Here is a 17,416-nt window from a genome sequence, read left to right on the forward strand (position 1 = left end):
GTCATGCGACAGCCAGGGGACACTTTTTATACAAGGTCACCCCGGCTGTACCATGAGCACCATGCTAGTCAGCCCTGGTGGGGGTCTGTGGGGAGTCAGAAACACCCCATTAAAGGGGGGTCCCTCACCCAGGATTGAAGTCTGGTGCTGTCGCCAGCATCCCAGGTTGGTGGACGCTGTGATGATGTGTGTGTAAATAATAGAATTAAACACATTGCTGTATACAGGAGAACTACAAGACCCAGCATGTGGGGCATTAATATGCCCACTGGGTCTCGTAGTTCACCTGTAAAAAGAATGTGTAAATAGCGACACACACACACCCAGAAATGTATAACTTTAATAGACACCCCTTTTACACATAAAATTCAATCACATACTGTATGCTCACCAGATTGTGCTAATGTTTTTACATAATATTTAATAGTTTATACTAAATCTCAACTGGCAATCGGTTGTTTAGGTGGTGGTTGCTGAAGCTTTATTTTATCAGTTGGATGTACTACTAACAACCTTGCATGTAAAGTGGTCCATAAATCAATCAGGCAAATAAAACTCCACAATGGGCTATCCGATTGGCAAATCAATTCTCCCAACGTTCCGGGTGCAGGGAGGAGAAGGAGCCCCGCAGTAGCTGCAGGGGACAGCAGGAGGGGGGGAGTCACTGATTACCCGCTTACCCCTGGCTGCTTCGCAAAGGGCAGCTGCTCTTTGTGATACTAATCGCGTATGTTAGAGCATTTGCGATTAGTATCATTGCGGTAGCCGGCGGAGAGGACGGGACGGGGCAGCAGACATTAGCGCATCCCGCCCATGTACTGGTTAGTTTAGTGGCACACAGGAACCTCTGTAGTGATGTCATGCATGTTTTATTACTACACACATGCAGAAATTTTATAATTATATTGGTGTTGCTGGAGTACATCTTATTATGAGGTAAAGTGATGTCAGATGTTATGGGTGAGATTTATTAGGATGAAAGAATCAGAAAGTGAGAGATTTGGTAAGAAATCTCCAGGGTTTTTTTAAAGCGGCAATCATTTACACTGCAAAACCAGTTTGATTTTAAAGTGTAAATGATTGCCGCTTTAAAAAAAACCTGGAGATTTCTTACCAAATCTCTCATTTTCTGAATCTCTCATCCTATTAAATTTCACCCTATATATTTAAAAGCAAACATGCTTCTTAGAAATACAACTCAAAAACATATTTAGCTATGTAGAGTGAGACAATTTAACAACTTTTACAAACTTTTCAGGTTATCCATTTGTGGTTTGTTGACTTTCATGTGGAAACCAGCACATCGTGCACTGAAGATCATGTCACTGTTGAAGACAATCTCGGAGTATTGGGTGAGTGTAAAAATCAGTATGCATTATATACTAGTACAGTGAAAACCTCTGTTCCATGATGTCCAACTGATAAATGACACACCAAATTTCCAATCATGCAAGGTGCTATTGTGAATGACAGATGACATGATAGGTTAGTGCATGGTGCACTAATTGTAGAAGTGTTCTAAAGGATTTCTTGTTGTTAAACAAAAAAGGGGGAAACCCCCATCACATCCCAGTGCCTCCAAGGATCAGGTTCCAGACTGGAATTATATATTATACATGTTACATTATACTGCACAAGGCTATAGCATACCTCCCAACTGTCCCGCTTTCCACGGGAGCATCCTGTTTTTTGGGGACGTTCCCGCATCCCGCCCGGGGCCAGCAGTGTCCCCCTGGGACGGGGCAGTTGGTAATCCCCCCTGTCACCCGTGAATAGATGCTATGTGCACAGCATCTATTCATGATCCACAGTGGCAAAAATGGAGGGTGTGGCCTTGCAGGAGCATCGCAATTATCGCAAGCTAGTTCATGCCCCAAAATTTCTGGCAAGACTTCTGATAGGTTGATAGGTTAGTGCATGGTGCACTAAATGTAGAAGTGTTCTAAAGGATTTCTTGTTGTTAAACAATAAAGGGGGAAACCCCCATCACATCCAAGTGCCTCCAAGGATCAGGTTCCAGACTGGAATTATATATTATACATGTTACATTATACTGCACAAGGCTATAGCAAACCTCCCAACTGTCTCGCTTTCCACGGGAAAATCCTGTTTTTTGGGGACGTTCCCGCATCCCGCCCGGGGCCAGCAGTGTCCCCCTGGGATGGGGCAGTTGGTAATCCCCCGTCACCCGTGAATAGATGCTATGTGCACAGCGTCTATTCATGCTCCACAGTGGCAAAAATGGAGGCCTTGCAGGAGCATCGCAATTATCGCAAGCTAGGTCATGCCCCAAAATTTCTGGCAAGACTTCTGCGTGCGTGAGCGTCTCTGCTCCTGCCTCATCAAAGTTGGGAGGTATGGCTATAGAGTATTTCCTAAAGTGCAATCCTGCTTTATATCTGGTACATTTTCATGCATGTGCAGGCAGAATGTACTGATAGACAGATAGATAGATAGATAGATAGATAGATAGATAGATAGGCATTCTGGCCTTTAGCAACCACCACACCGCTCTAAGCATGGGCTGCTACCAGGACTGGACTTGTGGGGCAGAGAAAGCATAGAGCTATGCCTTAAAGGTCCATTCACACCGGGCGATTTTTCCCAGCGTCACGCGTCGATAGACAACGATGATGGGGAAAATCACTGGACTGAAAATTTTAAAATCGCTCAGTGCATACACACTTCTGAATGATTTTCACAGGGGTGGACGAATTTCCATAGCAGGATGCTATGAAAAGCCGTCCACCCTGTTGCTCATTTGCTGGTAATACCACATGCACATGAGCGCTCACCACTCATCGCTGGACCAGGGGCGTAACTATAGTACCGCAGCCCCCGCAACCACGGGGGGGGGCGCTGTGCATGTGCGGGCGCCGGGGGCTGCAGTGCTATAGTTACACCCGGCCGCCCCGCCGCCATCCCCAGCAGTCTTTACCTGTCAGTGTCTTCTTCAGTACGCGCTGGTCCCGGCTCTCTTCTTCTCCTGTGAGGACCACAACAAAATGTCCGCCCCCATTTAGCAGACAGTTCTCTAAAACTGTCTGCTGCATGGGGGCGGACATTTTGTGGTGGTCCTCATAGCAGAAGAAGGGAGCCGGGACCAGCGCGTACTGAGCGTAGGTAAGACTGCGGGGGATGGGGTGGATTGCATGGGCGGCGAGGCGGGGGTTGGTGCGGCGGGGCGGGCGAGGGTTGGTGCGGCGGGGCGCGTGAGGGGTTGGTGCGGCAAGGCAGGCGGGCGGGGGTTGGTGCGGTGGGGTGCATGGGTGGGCGCCCTCCCTTTAACGGCGGGGGGCGCCCAAAAGCTAGTTACGCCACTGCGCTGGACCATACACGCTGGGCGGCATTTGAGCAGAAAGTTGAGCTGCTTTTGTAACACCCAGCTCAGTGGGTGAGATGTAATGCACTCACCGGGGTGCTGGTGTTAATCGCCCCACCGCACAGGTTCTTCTTTTTCCTTGGAGAGTTAGTAGAAGGAATACAGGCTAACACGATTATTGTCCTTTTAAGGCCTCGCTTTGAGATCATTTATTTTGCGTAAGAGGTCAAGTGAAAAGGAAGAAACCCAGAGGGACACTCCCCGTGGGTAGTCTCCTATAATTGCAATGGGTTATCACAATAAATGCAATACATTTCTATATTCACTTCAACGATTTAATATCTACCTTAGCAGACATATATATCTGAGGCTTAACTGTTTTAAAGTAGCATATTTCAGAACATACATCACATGCACATATCCACAATTCGCAGTGCAACATACTGTAGGTAAATATCAACAGTCTCCTTTATAACTGTACCGTTTAGTGTAACTTAAATGCTCAAATCCCAGTTGAATAGTCACATGGTACTGACGTTTGGGATATATGTATGTATATAAAACCCTTTGTGTAATGAAGGAGTGTATTCCTCAAAAGTTTAGAGAAGTGACTTTGGACTTAATGCAGTAATGTCATTAATATTTAGCACACTTGTTAAATAGATGCCCCCTGAGTGTCCAGAATGTTCACAAGTATGATATGGCAAGAGTTCACCACTGCCACTGGATCCTGTCACTGCTAGGCTGACAGTGACTGTAAATACTTTATTGGGAAACTTGACTGTGTGCTGGATATACACTGATGAAACACATGGTTGCTTGTTGTAGCAATGTTTAGAATATGGAAGGCTTATGCACCCTGTCACTAATAATGCAGAATAGTTGTAGAGTCAGGTGCTGATATTGCATATACTTATTTATTACCAGTTTCTTATATAGAGCACACATATTCCGCAGCGCTTTACAGAGAATATTTTAACATTCACATCAGTCCCTGCCCCAGAAGAGCTTACAATCTATATTCCCTACCACATATACACGCGCACACAGACATTCTAAGGTTAATTTTGTTGGAAGTCAATTAACCTTCCTGTATATTTTTGGATTGTGGGAGGAAACCGGAGTACCTGGAGGAAACCCACGCAAGCACAGGGGGGGAATATACAAACTCCACACAGTTAGAGCCATGGTGGGAATCGAACCCATGACCTCAGTGCTGTGAGGCAGTAATGTTAACCATTACACCATCCGTGCTGCCCTGGGGCATATGCAGAATAGTTCAAATGCAAGATACTTCAGATGTAGGATACTTGCCAGGACCTCTGTTGGCCTTCTGCTGCTGCTGTTACTCACACTGGGTTCTCTCTCTCTGCCCAGGGCCACTCCTGATGCTTCAGCTCCAGGGACGCAGGCCCACTCTCTCTCTGACCCTTGCAGCTGCACACTTGCTGATGGGGCTGACAGGCTGTCCTCACTGACCAGCACTCTCTGCATGCTGCCAGTCTGTGCCACTTCAGGGCACACTGCTTAATCTTCACCCAAGTCAGGCTGCTTTCCCCAGCCTTCAGGGTTCTGCCTGCTTCAGCATTCACCAGTCAACAAATACACACTTCTCACTCTGGGCCTTATTCTGATCGGTGCGTCCCGATCAGAATATGCGGCCACGACCGTGCAGGCGAATCCCCGCCTTCCATACGGATCGCCACCTCCGTCCGTACGCGGATATGTGGCGATCCGCATGAAATTGGACGGGGATACGCCTCCTCCGTCTTGGGAGCAGCCCCTGCATTCGATGGTCGCCGAACATCGAATGCAGGGCCGCACGCTCCACCAGGTCCCGCCACACAAGACCACACGGACACTTGTCCGTGTGAAATCATGTATGGGGGCGGGCAGCTGACATCCGGCGATGTCAGATGCCCGCCCCCTACACACGCGTCACGGCCTCATTACCATGCATACGCCCCGCGTTTGCATGGGAACGCCCATGAAACGCGGGGCGTATGCATAGGGTAATGAGGCTAAGTAGCCCCTCACGCCCCTCTACGCCCCCTGTGCGGCGTGTCAAGAATACGTGCGGCGAAATCGCCTGCACATGCGCAGAGTGACCTCTGCACATGCGCAGACGATCACCATCGGCGGGACGACCGCATGCGGAGAAATCCGCACCGATCAGAATAAGGCCCTCTACTCTCCTGTCTCAGTCAGACTCCCAGGGCGAGATTCCATCCAGGATTTCCCACCTTTTTCTGTAAACTTGTCAGTTCTGTAACAATGTTTCTTTTTCAAACTGACCTGCCTTGCTGTGAGCTGATCTGTTAACCCCTTTTGTGCTGCAAGCTATATCAGCTCAGTTCTGTGCAACTCAAGTAGTACTTTTTAATACACAGTCATGCTGGCACCTGTAGTGCCCCAGCTTGTGGGGTGCCACATTTTCAGCTCAAAATGGCCCAGTGTATACAGAATTAGTAAAAAATCTGAAAGGGGCTTTAACAAATTGGTACAGAATATAACAACATAATGCAGTGTCCCATACATGACATACTTATACTTAATAAATCTAACTTTCAGATATGATCATTCAGTACAAATTAAACTCAAACTTCTGTAGAATTCCCATTTGATAATCAAGTAGGAATATTTTATCCTGCAATAGCTCAAATGTAAATAGAAATTTACAAGAGAAACCCATACATAATCAGCAATCAGAAGTGGCTCATCATCATCATTGCCTATCAATGCATCATTCCTCCAGCACCTGCAAGGTATTTGCCTCCTGTTGTGTAATTATTACCTTACTGGGCTCAGCCTACACTTGTCTTTATGAGGCCAGTCCTTGTTACTCTTCTTGGTACTTGTTTCCTAGAAGGGCGCCCATCGCGGGCATCGCATGTACATCGCATGCCATTATAATGGCATGTGATGCGACCGATGCGATGCCCGCAATTTTACATAGAAATGCATGGTAAAATGTAAATCGCGTCGGTCACATCGCATGCGGCCAAAAAATCGCATGCGATGCGACCGACGCGATTACCGATTTTACATAGGGGACAATGTTAAATGGCCCAATTGACCCGATTTTACATAGGGAACAATGTTAAATGGCCCACAGACCCCAAATACCCACCCTGAAGTGTGAAATGGCCCCCCCAATTGTTAACGCCACCCCACCATCAACGTCAACCCGAAGCGTGGCGAGTGCGCGGTACGCGTCCTCTGACCTTTTCATCCCCCCACTATCCACGTCGGCGTGGAGTTGAGAATAGAAAGTGTGGCGAGCGCAGCGAGCCACCGAGCCTGAAGCGTGGCGAGGGGACGCGGAATACGAGCCCGAAGCGTGGCGAGCGGACGCGGAATACATGTTAAGTAATCCATGTCCCCTCGCGGGGCTCGCTGCACTCGCCACGCTTCGGGAGCGTGTACCGCGTCCGCTCGCCACGCTTCGGGCTCGGTGGCTCGCTGCGCTCGCCACACTTTCTATGCTCAACTCCACGCCGACGTGGATAGTGGGGGTATGAAAAGGTCAGAGGACGCGTACCGCCGCCCCTTGCAGGCACGCTGCGCTCGCCACGCTTCGGGTTGACGTTGATGGTGGGGTGGCGTTAACAATTGGGGGGGCCATTTCACACTTCAGGGTGGGTATTTGGGGTCTGTGGGCCATTTAACATTGTTCCCTATGTGAAATCGGGTCAATTGGGCCATTTAACATTGTTCCCTATGTAAAATCGTGGTAATTGCGTCGGTCGCATGCGATGCGACCGACGCGATTTTTTTCCTTGCGATGGAAAGAAAGGAGGTGTGAAACCGCGCTTTTACCTATTAATAAGCAGCAGTTAAAGGTAAAAATACATTTATTAAAAATACACTTATTAAAATATACCACATATATGAATAAATGGAAAAGATGGTACTATTGCTGATAAATAAAATATGGAGCCGTGATAGTCACCCAGTTTTCTCAAAGGTGAGAGTCTCAGTGTCCGTTCCTATGGATGCTTCCTGATGTATCCCAATGAAGTGGGCCGATGGTGGACTTTAGGAGTGATGTAATTCTCCAGCCTAGGGAGCCCCTGTTGGTAACGGGCTCAACCTGGTTTGTATTTTTCCAGCCAAGGGAGCCCCGGTTGTTATAGGGCTCAACCTGGTTTGTAGGTATGGTGTCCTGGTAAATTGCGGCTGCTGGGATATTTGTTGAGGAAAGCTGGTCCGGTCACAAAGAAATAGCTGAATCTGGGTGACAATAGTGGGTGTCAGGGATCCAATACACCCTGAGCTCCATATTTTATTTATCAGCAATAGTACCATCTTTTCCATTTATTCATATATGTGGTATATTTTAATAAGTGTATTTTTAATAAATGTATTTTTACCTTTAACTGTTGCTTATTAATAGGTAAAAGCGCGGTTTCACACCTCCTTTCTTTCCATTTATTGTGTTTGGGCTTGACACCCTTACTTACGAAACCGCTGCTCTAGCAAAGTCACCCATTTATAGGCGCCCTCACGGGACACCGTGTGCCCCACCCCCCCTCTTTTTTTTCCTTGCGATGCCTAAGATTTAAATCGTGGGTGCCGTTCTAGGAAACAAGTACCCTCTTCTTTTACTTATAAAGACATGGAAATCAAAGATATACAAAGATACAGTACCTATAAATCAAAATATTACACAATAAAAAAAATCTTTATGAAATTTGTGTAATGTTTTTTGTTTTAATTTATTGATTGGCTTTTTACACAGGTACATACTGCGGGAACAGCGTACCTAGGCCACTGGTTTCTGTTGGCAACAGAATGTTTGTGACATTTATCACTAATAGTGAAACATCATTTAAAGGATTTGACGCCAGGTACGAAGCCATAGATCCAAGCAAGATTGCAGGTAAGACTAAGATTAAGAGTTTCTTCAACAATGTATAGTCACCAACTTTAAGTAGCCTTATTAAGTCCTTATTTATTATTGCATTGCTATTAGTTTTTTGGTGGACAATAATATAAGTGTGACAGAGAATAGAGTGGAACTGACAGGTGGTGCTCAAATGGTAACTAAGTATAGAGGGTGATAAAGCTCAGGTGAAAAAGACATATATACAATAAAAGGTTTATACAGTGGCGTAGCTACAGGGGTTGCAGCGGTCGCACCTGCGACCGGGCCCCTGAGCCAGGGGGGCCCAGCCCCCGCCACTGTCCGGCCATCCTGGATGAGGGTAGTGAACAGTAGCACCCGTTCCCAGTGGTGCTTTGCGGGCCCGGCCAGCGTGCGTCGCGCTGACGTCACGCGGCTCTGGCACGTACCCTCCCGTACTCCTCTGTTGGCGTATGGTCTGCTGAGGCGCCATGGATTAGGAGGACCTCCCACACTCCTCCGTGGGCGCATACTCTGCAGAGTATACAAAGCGCCGTGGAGCAGAAGGACTGTGGAGCACCTGCGGCGGCTGGCGGGAGTCTGGACACAGTGAGAGGGGAGCAGTGAGCAGAACACAGAGTGAGTGGGCAATTGCATACATATAAATGTTGGAGGCTTCACCTTAAACTATCATTTTATCTTGCCTGCACCTTTGTGAAGGATAACACATTAGTTACAGACAGTGTTATGGGGATCTCACATGGAACTTGGAAGAGACTAGTTAGTGGTAACAATGCATGCACTGGACATTCTAATGGGAGTAATTGCTTGTTGCCACTATCATTGCATGCAGTGCTGCGATGTCACTGCAGACTGTCCTTCCCCACTAGGATTGCATTTTGAAAAGATTGAAAGCCAGGAAACTGCTAACCTGGGCCTCTCCAGTTTTATCATCTTTGTTCTTTTAATATTTTATTTAAATAAACTACTATCCTATGTTTAAATGTTAGTTCTATTATTAACATAATATACTTGATGTATTAAAATATAAACAGACCGAGATTTTAATTTTGTTGTATGTAGGGGGGCCCCAAGCTGACCTTTCGCACCAGGGCCCATGAACCCTTAGCTACGCCCCTGGGTTTATACAAAACCAAATACGACTTCTCAATGTCGCACAAAGTTGGGAAAATTGGATGGTTTCGATTTTTCCACAAGTATCCAAATGAATTCTCCCCTATTTAGGCATAAATGGGAGACACAATAGTGAGAGACATGGTGCAGATCATAATGATAAAAATAATTTAATACAGTGGATACACTTACAAAGTGTTGCAGGTTAAAAAGCGTGTAACAATGAATCCAAGGCTATGCAGCAAGCACAATGATGTTCTCGAGGGAGAAGTCCTGTCCAGGGTCCCTTGGTCCGGAGTCAAGGGGGGCTCAGTCCAGGGTCTTCCTTCGCCGTAAGTACTGCTACCCAGAGATCCACTGTCCAAACGCAAGTGGGACACGCTTAAAGCGTTTCGGAAATCGATGTTCCTTCTTCAGAAGCGTCAATAATATAAGCCCACAGTTGATGTCTACTCAGAATGTATTTAGAATTTGTTATGAGCTAAATCATCAAGAGTCATTAAATTTCTGTGCATCTCATATGCTTATGTGGGTGTAGTAGGTAATGTGAGCACAGTACAGTAGTAAAGGTGTGAATCTAAACATACTAGATACAGTAGATAGATAGATAGATAGATAGATAGATAGATAGATAGATAGATAGATAGACAGACAGCTTTGATGAGGCTGGCAGTGTGCTAGAGATCAGCTGTCATTTTTTTGTAGCTCACATTCTACTCATTATGGGCCAGATGCATCAAGCTTCAAAAAGTGCTGACGCAGAGAGTGATAAACAGCCAGCCAATCAGCTCATACATGCAGGGCCGGCGCCACCACTAGGCAAATCTAGGCATTTGCCTAGGGCGCCGGCCACTGGAGGGCGGCATTTTGCCCCCCATGCCGCGGGGGTACCTGTCCTGCGGCGCTGTGTATTTAAAGCTGGAGGCAGCGGAGGTCCCTGCAGTCAATAAAAAATAACGAGCGCTATCCACCGGGCTATGCGGAAGCGCTTCTGTTGTGAAAACACTGTCCGCACGCTGATTGGCTAAGATTCAGCCAATCAGCGTGCGCCGTGCGGACAGTGTTTTCACAACAGAAGCGCTTCCGCATAGCCCGGCGGATAGTGCTTGTTATTTCGGTACTTGTGAGTTATCTGGGCGCCCGATTTCTAAATCGGGTCGGATCGGGCACATCGCATCGCATCGCATGCGACCATCGGATGCGATGCGATGCGATGCGATGCGATGACCCGATTTTTCCATAGGAATCAATGTTAAAATGGACTGAGTCCATTTTAACATGGAATTCAATGGGAAAAAGGGGTTCTTTTCATACCCCTACTATCCAAGTGGGCATGGAGTTGGATATAAACCTGTGGCGAGCGTAGCGAGCCACCGAGCCCGAAGCGTGGCGAGCGTAGCGAGCCCCGCGAGGGGACACAGAATACCGTCCCCTCGCGGGGCTCGCTTCGCTCGCCACGCTTCGGGCTCGGTGGCTCGCTACGCTCGCCACAGGTTTATATCCAACTCCATGCCCACTTGGATAGTAGGGGTATGAAAAGGACCCCTTTTTCCATAGGAATCATTTTAACATTGATTCCTATGGAAAAATCGGGTCATCGCATCCGATGGTCGCATGCGATGCGATGCGATGCGATGCGATATCGCATCGCATCGCATCTGATTGTATGCCTTAACTTAAGGCATACAATCAAAAAATCGGGCGCCCAGATAACTCACAAGTACCGTTATTTCTTATTGACTGCAGGGACCCCCCGCTGCCTCAGCCGCCAGCTTTAAATACACAGCGCCACAGGACAGGTACCCCCCCCCTCCCCCGGCACCGGGGCGCCCCCACCCCGACTCGCCTGCATACATGGCATTTTTCAGGTAGTTGCTGATTGGCTGGCTGTTTATCACTCTCCATTTTATCACTTTTTGAAGCTTGATACATCTGGCCCAATGTCATTAATGTGCCTCGAGGCTAGAGGTTGCTAGAATTCACAGTCAGGGAGATTACCACAATGTCATGGAGTCTCCCTGACATTTAGAGACATTTGGCATGCAAGGTGTAGCATTACTTTACAATATTACAAAACTTTAAGCAGGTTTACTAGTTGACTTTAGAAACAGCAACCTCCACATCATGAGAGCTAACCATGCCAGGTCAGAAGGAGAATGTAAATTTAAGAGACTTATGTATTGTTGCAGGGATCTCACACTTTCACAGAAGCTCCTCCTTGGCTTCTACTTCCACTAAAGGCCAGATTTCTTAAGCCTCCTAAATAGTAGAGAAGTGGACAAGTGACATCACAGCAGCCAATCAGCTTCTACTGAGAAGCTGAATCATTACCATAAACAACTTCTGAATTTGACCACTTCCCCACTCTTTAAAAGGCTCAATACAGGTACATTTCCCCATAATACCTTGATGAGTGGTAAAGTGAAGCTGTTGTCCATAGCAACCAGTCAATACTTATAACGTTATAGTCCGCACTAGAGAAATGGTACAATGAAGCTGATTGATTTGCTATGGACAACTTCTACACTTTATTTCTCTTTAAGGTTTAAAACATCATTCCTCTAAATTAACTATCAAGGCATGATTCAACTCATCTCCCTACAGACCAATCCTGTCTAACCAAAAAGAAGAATGTCAACAAAATCTACTCAGACCACACAACAGTTTGGGATCCCTGCTATGTTCCTATTATATTGGATTCCCAGAGGAAATTTCTGTAGGCAGTTGTCCAGTATGACTATGGGGTCTATTTACTGGGCCTTGGATGGAGATAAAGTGGACGGAAATATAATACCAGCCAACCAGCTCCTAACTGTCATTTTTAAACAGCTGATTGGTTAATACTTTTTTCAATATCCAGCTAATCTCTCACCAAACTAAGGGGGTTATTCTGTTCACTCCTGGCAAATTCCTTCTTAAATGGACAAAATCATGTGCACTGCAGGGGGGCAGATGTAAAATGTGCAGAGAGAATTAGATTTGGGTGAGTTATTTTGTTTATGTGCAGGGAAAATATTGACTGCTTTATTTTTATACTGCAATATAGATCTCACTTTAAGTAAAACCCCACCCAAATCTAATTCTCTCTGCAAAAGTAACATCTACCCCAACTGCAGTGCACATGGTTATGTCCATTTGAGAAGAAATTTGCCAGAAGGAGTGAACCAGAATAATCCCCTTAGTTATTAGACCTCTATATTAGATACATCCATAGGTTTAAACAGAGCATGTCTCCAGTTGTCTCCAGGGGTGAGGCAGCCCCAACCCTGCCTCACCCCTTCATCCACCACTGCTGCAGGGTCTGTAGCCGTAACCTGCATATCTCTACTTGCTCCTCCTGCTACTATAAAAAATGTCCATCATAAAGTACAGTAGCTGCAGCCTCACGGTAGCCAGTCATTAAGGATGCTAGAGGAGGCCGCCATTTCCTCTAGTATCCTCAATAACTGTCTATTGTGAGGAGGAGGGCATTTTGTGAGGAGCATTTTTAATAGCAGTAGGAGGAACTCCAAGATTGCAGACAAGTAGATCTGTAGGTCCCGGCAGCAATAGCCCCGGCAGACCCCATTATCTGCGAGGGCTATTGTTAAGCCACTGCATGTCTCCTATTATATTTCAAATTGTTGCTTTAAACCATAAACTTAGTAGGAAACCAAAGTATTTCAGGGAGATTAATTAGCATTGCCCAGTTGTAATTTATCATCTACCTCATTAATGGGAACTGAAAGTATTGCCCTTGTAGAGAAACCTATTTATTATAAAGGTGACTTATGCCCCTAATCACAGCTATATTAAGGAACAGTAGGGAAGTCACTTCTAACCTACTTCACTACTTTACTTCTGTATGCCATACATAATCACTCACTGAGAACAGAAAATGACATATAAATAAAGTTCTTACTGGAATCCTAAGGTATATTGTCAATGTGTGTAATCTTAAAGGATGATGTTCATTAAATGACTGCGTATTATATTTGTTTGTCTGGCTTCCATGTTGCACAAAATGCTAAACTGATGCTTTGCAGCAGTGTTATATCAAAGTGTTTTGTCCCAGTTGTTTTCTTGACTAATAGCTAAATAAAGTTTTGCACAGACAATAAAATATACATCATCCACAAAAACATAAGCAATGCAAATGACGTCACTCATTTACAGTATATACCTTGGAAATATGTAGTTCAGACTACCATAAGATTGTCAAGCTGTGGACAATGTTTGGTTATGGAAGGTGACTATTTTTCAGAATCTGAAATGGTGGACTGTTCTTATATAGGAGAAATGTACACTAATAACTGCTTTTCACTAATAATCTCTATAAAAATTAATGTTTCAGAAATCGTAGGGGGAGGAGGAATTTTAGAAGGCAACACAGGGGAGTTGCAATCCCCCAGTACACGTGAAAATGGGAATGATGTGTTCTACCAGGTAATTACACAATCTTTTGAAATCTCTAGCCTGAGTCTGTGACTGTTGAGAAAACAGTACAGTATTAACGGCCCCTTTGGAAATGGAATCTGAGGCCAGTGTAGCATTGTAGAATTGTTTTAATTGTCTCCTACAGAAATAAGGCTACAGTATCATCACATTAAAATCAAAGGCTTAAAATGATATAATCTCAGAAATGTTATACTCAAGTCCTTTCATATCACAACTTAAACTTGGTTATTGCCGGGTTCCTGTCTGGTCGAGCAACCCGACAATTCGACCCAGATTATAACAAGGGCTAAAGCATCGGACCCGGGTCGGAGCCAAGTCAGACCTGAGATCAAGAGCAGGGGTCCGAACCAGCTTTGCCATGTGAAAGCGGTATCCTATACTTTAATTATCATTTAGGGGAGATTTATCAAGTCTTAGAGTTATTATTGAGATAGCTAAAGATCAACCAATTAGCTTCTAGATGTTAATATTCACAGTCTGTAAAATTATCTATATGTCATTTGGTTGGGTGGATCAGACCAGCATATCGCCTATATTGGCGATATGTGTGTTCCCGCAGTAACATGTGCTGCACATCAAACCTAGTGATATCGCTAGTCACACCATGAATGACGGAACATTGCTGCAGTGTGTACATGCATTGTAGGAAAATCCTTGTCGATCTAGTGTGTACCAAGTTTTAGAAAGTGATTGATTGCTACCTTATCTATCTACACTGATAAATGTTGTAACAAAGTAGAAGGTCCAACATATAATATAATATAATTATAATAAGTCATACAGATACAATAAGTAAGATATATCTAAGATTGCCACAACTATCACAACCATGGATGACTTGTTTATACTTGTGGGAAGTGTTATAGCCAGAACTTTATGGGCCCCATAGTAACATTTTGAAGAGGCTCCTGTCCTGATAGTGCTAGAGAGACACCTCTCCACAGCAGGTTTATTTTTTTGGCAAGCGAATATAGAATTTGGTGCCCCTCGATGGGATATACTTTGTAAAGGGACAGCGCACGTCAAAAAAGGGTGTGGTCTCCTAATGAAGGGGCTTATCTACACAATAGTACCTGCGTACATGAAGACAATAGTAAGGTAGATTGAGATGGTCGGGGCAGCACAGTACCCCCCAATTCACATATGATATACAGTGTCCCCATTTCTTATTATGCCGCATTACAGTGCTGCACCTAGTTCATATTATGCCACACTATGGTGCCTCCTATTTATATTACACATTACAGAGCCCAACTTCATATAATGTAACTTTATAATACCACATTACAAGAAGCAGAGAGCAGATACTATATATAGTGTGGACCACAAGTAAAAGTTTGAAAGGGTCCCTAAGTAAATGTATATAAAACATGTAACAGTGACAGGGAAGGGTGGTCCCTCACAGCAATGGGCCCCATAGCAGTTGCACCTGTGATAGCTGTAGGTGGGCTTCTCTCTGATCTGCAACCCATAGCAGCTGCACTCCATTCAGCTATGGTAGCTACCACCTTGTATGTGGGAAAGATTACAGCATACTGAGGGGCACAGCTAGAAGGCTATTGGCAAGTAGCGAAAGTAAAGCTGCATACACACTGGGCATTTTTGCCCAGTGTATATGCCGAGCGATCATGTGAAAATCGCTGGCTGTATAATCGCTCAGTGCATACACACTGAGTGATTTTCACCTGGTCCAGCAATATTTTATGGGTGGTGAACCACTTTCCACAGAAGAAGACTGATAAAAGTGGCTCGCTTGGCCGGTAAAACAGGCTGGCGGTGGCCGACAATGTTGCTGGAGCACGCATCGGTGTTGCTAAAACTATGGCAAGGCATGCTGGGATGTGTAGATTCACAACAGCTGGAGGGCCATAGTTTGGACATGCCTGCTATAGGAGAAAAAAAAGATGGCAACAACAAAGAGAGTTGAACTTACTGCATCCGATAGCTAGAGTATTCTGAAATTGTATTCCAGCAGTTCTTCAAAACAAAACTTTCTCTGTGATGACTCCCAGGCTTTACTACCTAGTGCCGTATATTGGGGGTGATTCTGATAGCTTCAGTAAGCTGTGAAGCTTGCAGCTTATCGAGTGCTTGTGTGACGCCAACCCGCCAATACAACCATGCGATGGATGTGTTACGAAGACATAGCCCCTCACATGTGCCCGCAGCAGAAGAAATCATTCGATGGTAGCCGACCATCAAATGATTTCTCCTGCATTCGAAAATATGTCAGTGGAGACATGTTTGCGGGCACCAGGAGGAAGACAGGGCGGGCAGCTGACGTCATGCACGCATACCTCCACACAGACCCACAAGGGTACATTTTAGTTAACTGTCATTTAACCTACAAATGTAGCCACGCATATCATTGCCACACTAATCGCCATGTGCAGCTCCCATGGTGATTGGTGCGATTCCATCGCCATGCGCGTGCATCTAACTTTCTCATAGATACACAATGAGTGTATATTACAGCGTAGAAATTCTGCACCATGGGTGTGAATTTGGCGTGCCAAACAAGCATGAGTGGCCGGATCACTGCAACGATGTCTGTGGTTACATCTATATTGGTATGTTTTTGGAGTGTGGGGCGAAACCAAAGAACCTGGAAAAAAAGGCATGTAAACATGGGAGCAGAGAAGAAAATGTAAACTACCCACCGATAGGGCTCTGGTTGGAAATGTAAGTCCTTACCACAACGTGCCTATAATATAACAAAGCTAGCCATTGTGCCACAAGGCTATCAAGCTGCACATTATTTGGTAACACCACCTGCTACACTTGGCTGACCGTACTGTAGGAGCATAAACTTATACTCCCAGGCAAACCATGAATATAGATATTTATTATCATTTATTAGCAAAATGTAATATATGATTTGTTCTCCTTTACAGTGGAAAATCACGGTTGCTCAGGGACACAGAATAAAACTGTCTTTCACAACATTTGACCTAGAACCTGCAGGACCAGCTGGCTGCAAGGAATTTATTGAAGTTTATGATGGTGATGCCAAAGGATCAGTAAAAATAGGTATATTTCATTTATTTAGTAAATTTGTCTCTCTACAAACTACGGCATCTTGCTGCTGTATATACTATTTAAGTTAACCAATGGCGGATTTTACCGACAGTTTATGGCCCATGAAGAATAGTTTTGCCATTGATGGGAGAGAACCAGATGGCTTTTCTTCATCGATGGCACAGCTGAACTGAATAGTTTTTTCCCCCCAAGGTGCAGAGACACAGCAAAGCTCAGCCTTGCCACCCATGAAGCCCCGCCCCCTGATTGGCCTGTGGGTCAATCAGTCAAAGAAAAGGGATAACCATGGCCATCCAACATACATGATATGCTACATGGTATGCTACCGTCGATGATCATTTGCACTGCCACCATCGATAGTAGCCATCGATGATGAATGCACCGAAGACCATCCCCACAGTGATTATGATCAAAAGATGGCCCCTGTACATGCTCACTAGTATTCAGAATGTATTTAGGACCTCTCTGTGTCCTAGTGCCCAGCATATATGCACGGTGGGGAGATTCAGGATCAGTGAAGGTGTAATGGGTTGTGACCGAAGCCATCACTGTTATTCATGTTCTATGTGGGTTTAGTACTTACCGGATCAGCGCTCCAGGTTTGCCTTGTTCCCATGCATGCCTTAAGCTGGGTACAC

At 45.3% G+C, this 17,416-nt stretch overlaps 1 protein-coding gene across 1 annotated transcript in view; it reads left to right on the top strand.

The window, feature by feature from the left end:
• LOC146063463 (ovochymase-2-like) overlaps positions 1 to 17,416 on the top strand; it is a 117,146-nt gene that overhangs the window by 30,802 nt on the left and 68,928 nt on the right. The window contains exons 3-6 of the mRNA XM_083175864.1: positions 1,259 to 1,352; positions 8,064 to 8,204; positions 13,636 to 13,727; positions 16,634 to 16,769. Of these exons, the coding sequence (XP_083031990.1) occupies positions 1,259 to 1,352; positions 8,064 to 8,204; positions 13,636 to 13,727; positions 16,634 to 16,769 (463 nt within the window). The remainder of the gene's footprint in view (positions 1 to 1,258; positions 1,353 to 8,063; positions 8,205 to 13,635; positions 13,728 to 16,633; positions 16,770 to 17,416) is intronic.

Source organism: Crinia signifera, chromosome 1 (genome assembly GCF_055691185.1).
Source record: "Crinia signifera chromosome 1, ASM5569118v1, whole genome shotgun sequence".
Lineage (NCBI taxonomy): Eukaryota > Metazoa > Chordata > Amphibia > Anura > Myobatrachidae > Crinia > Crinia signifera.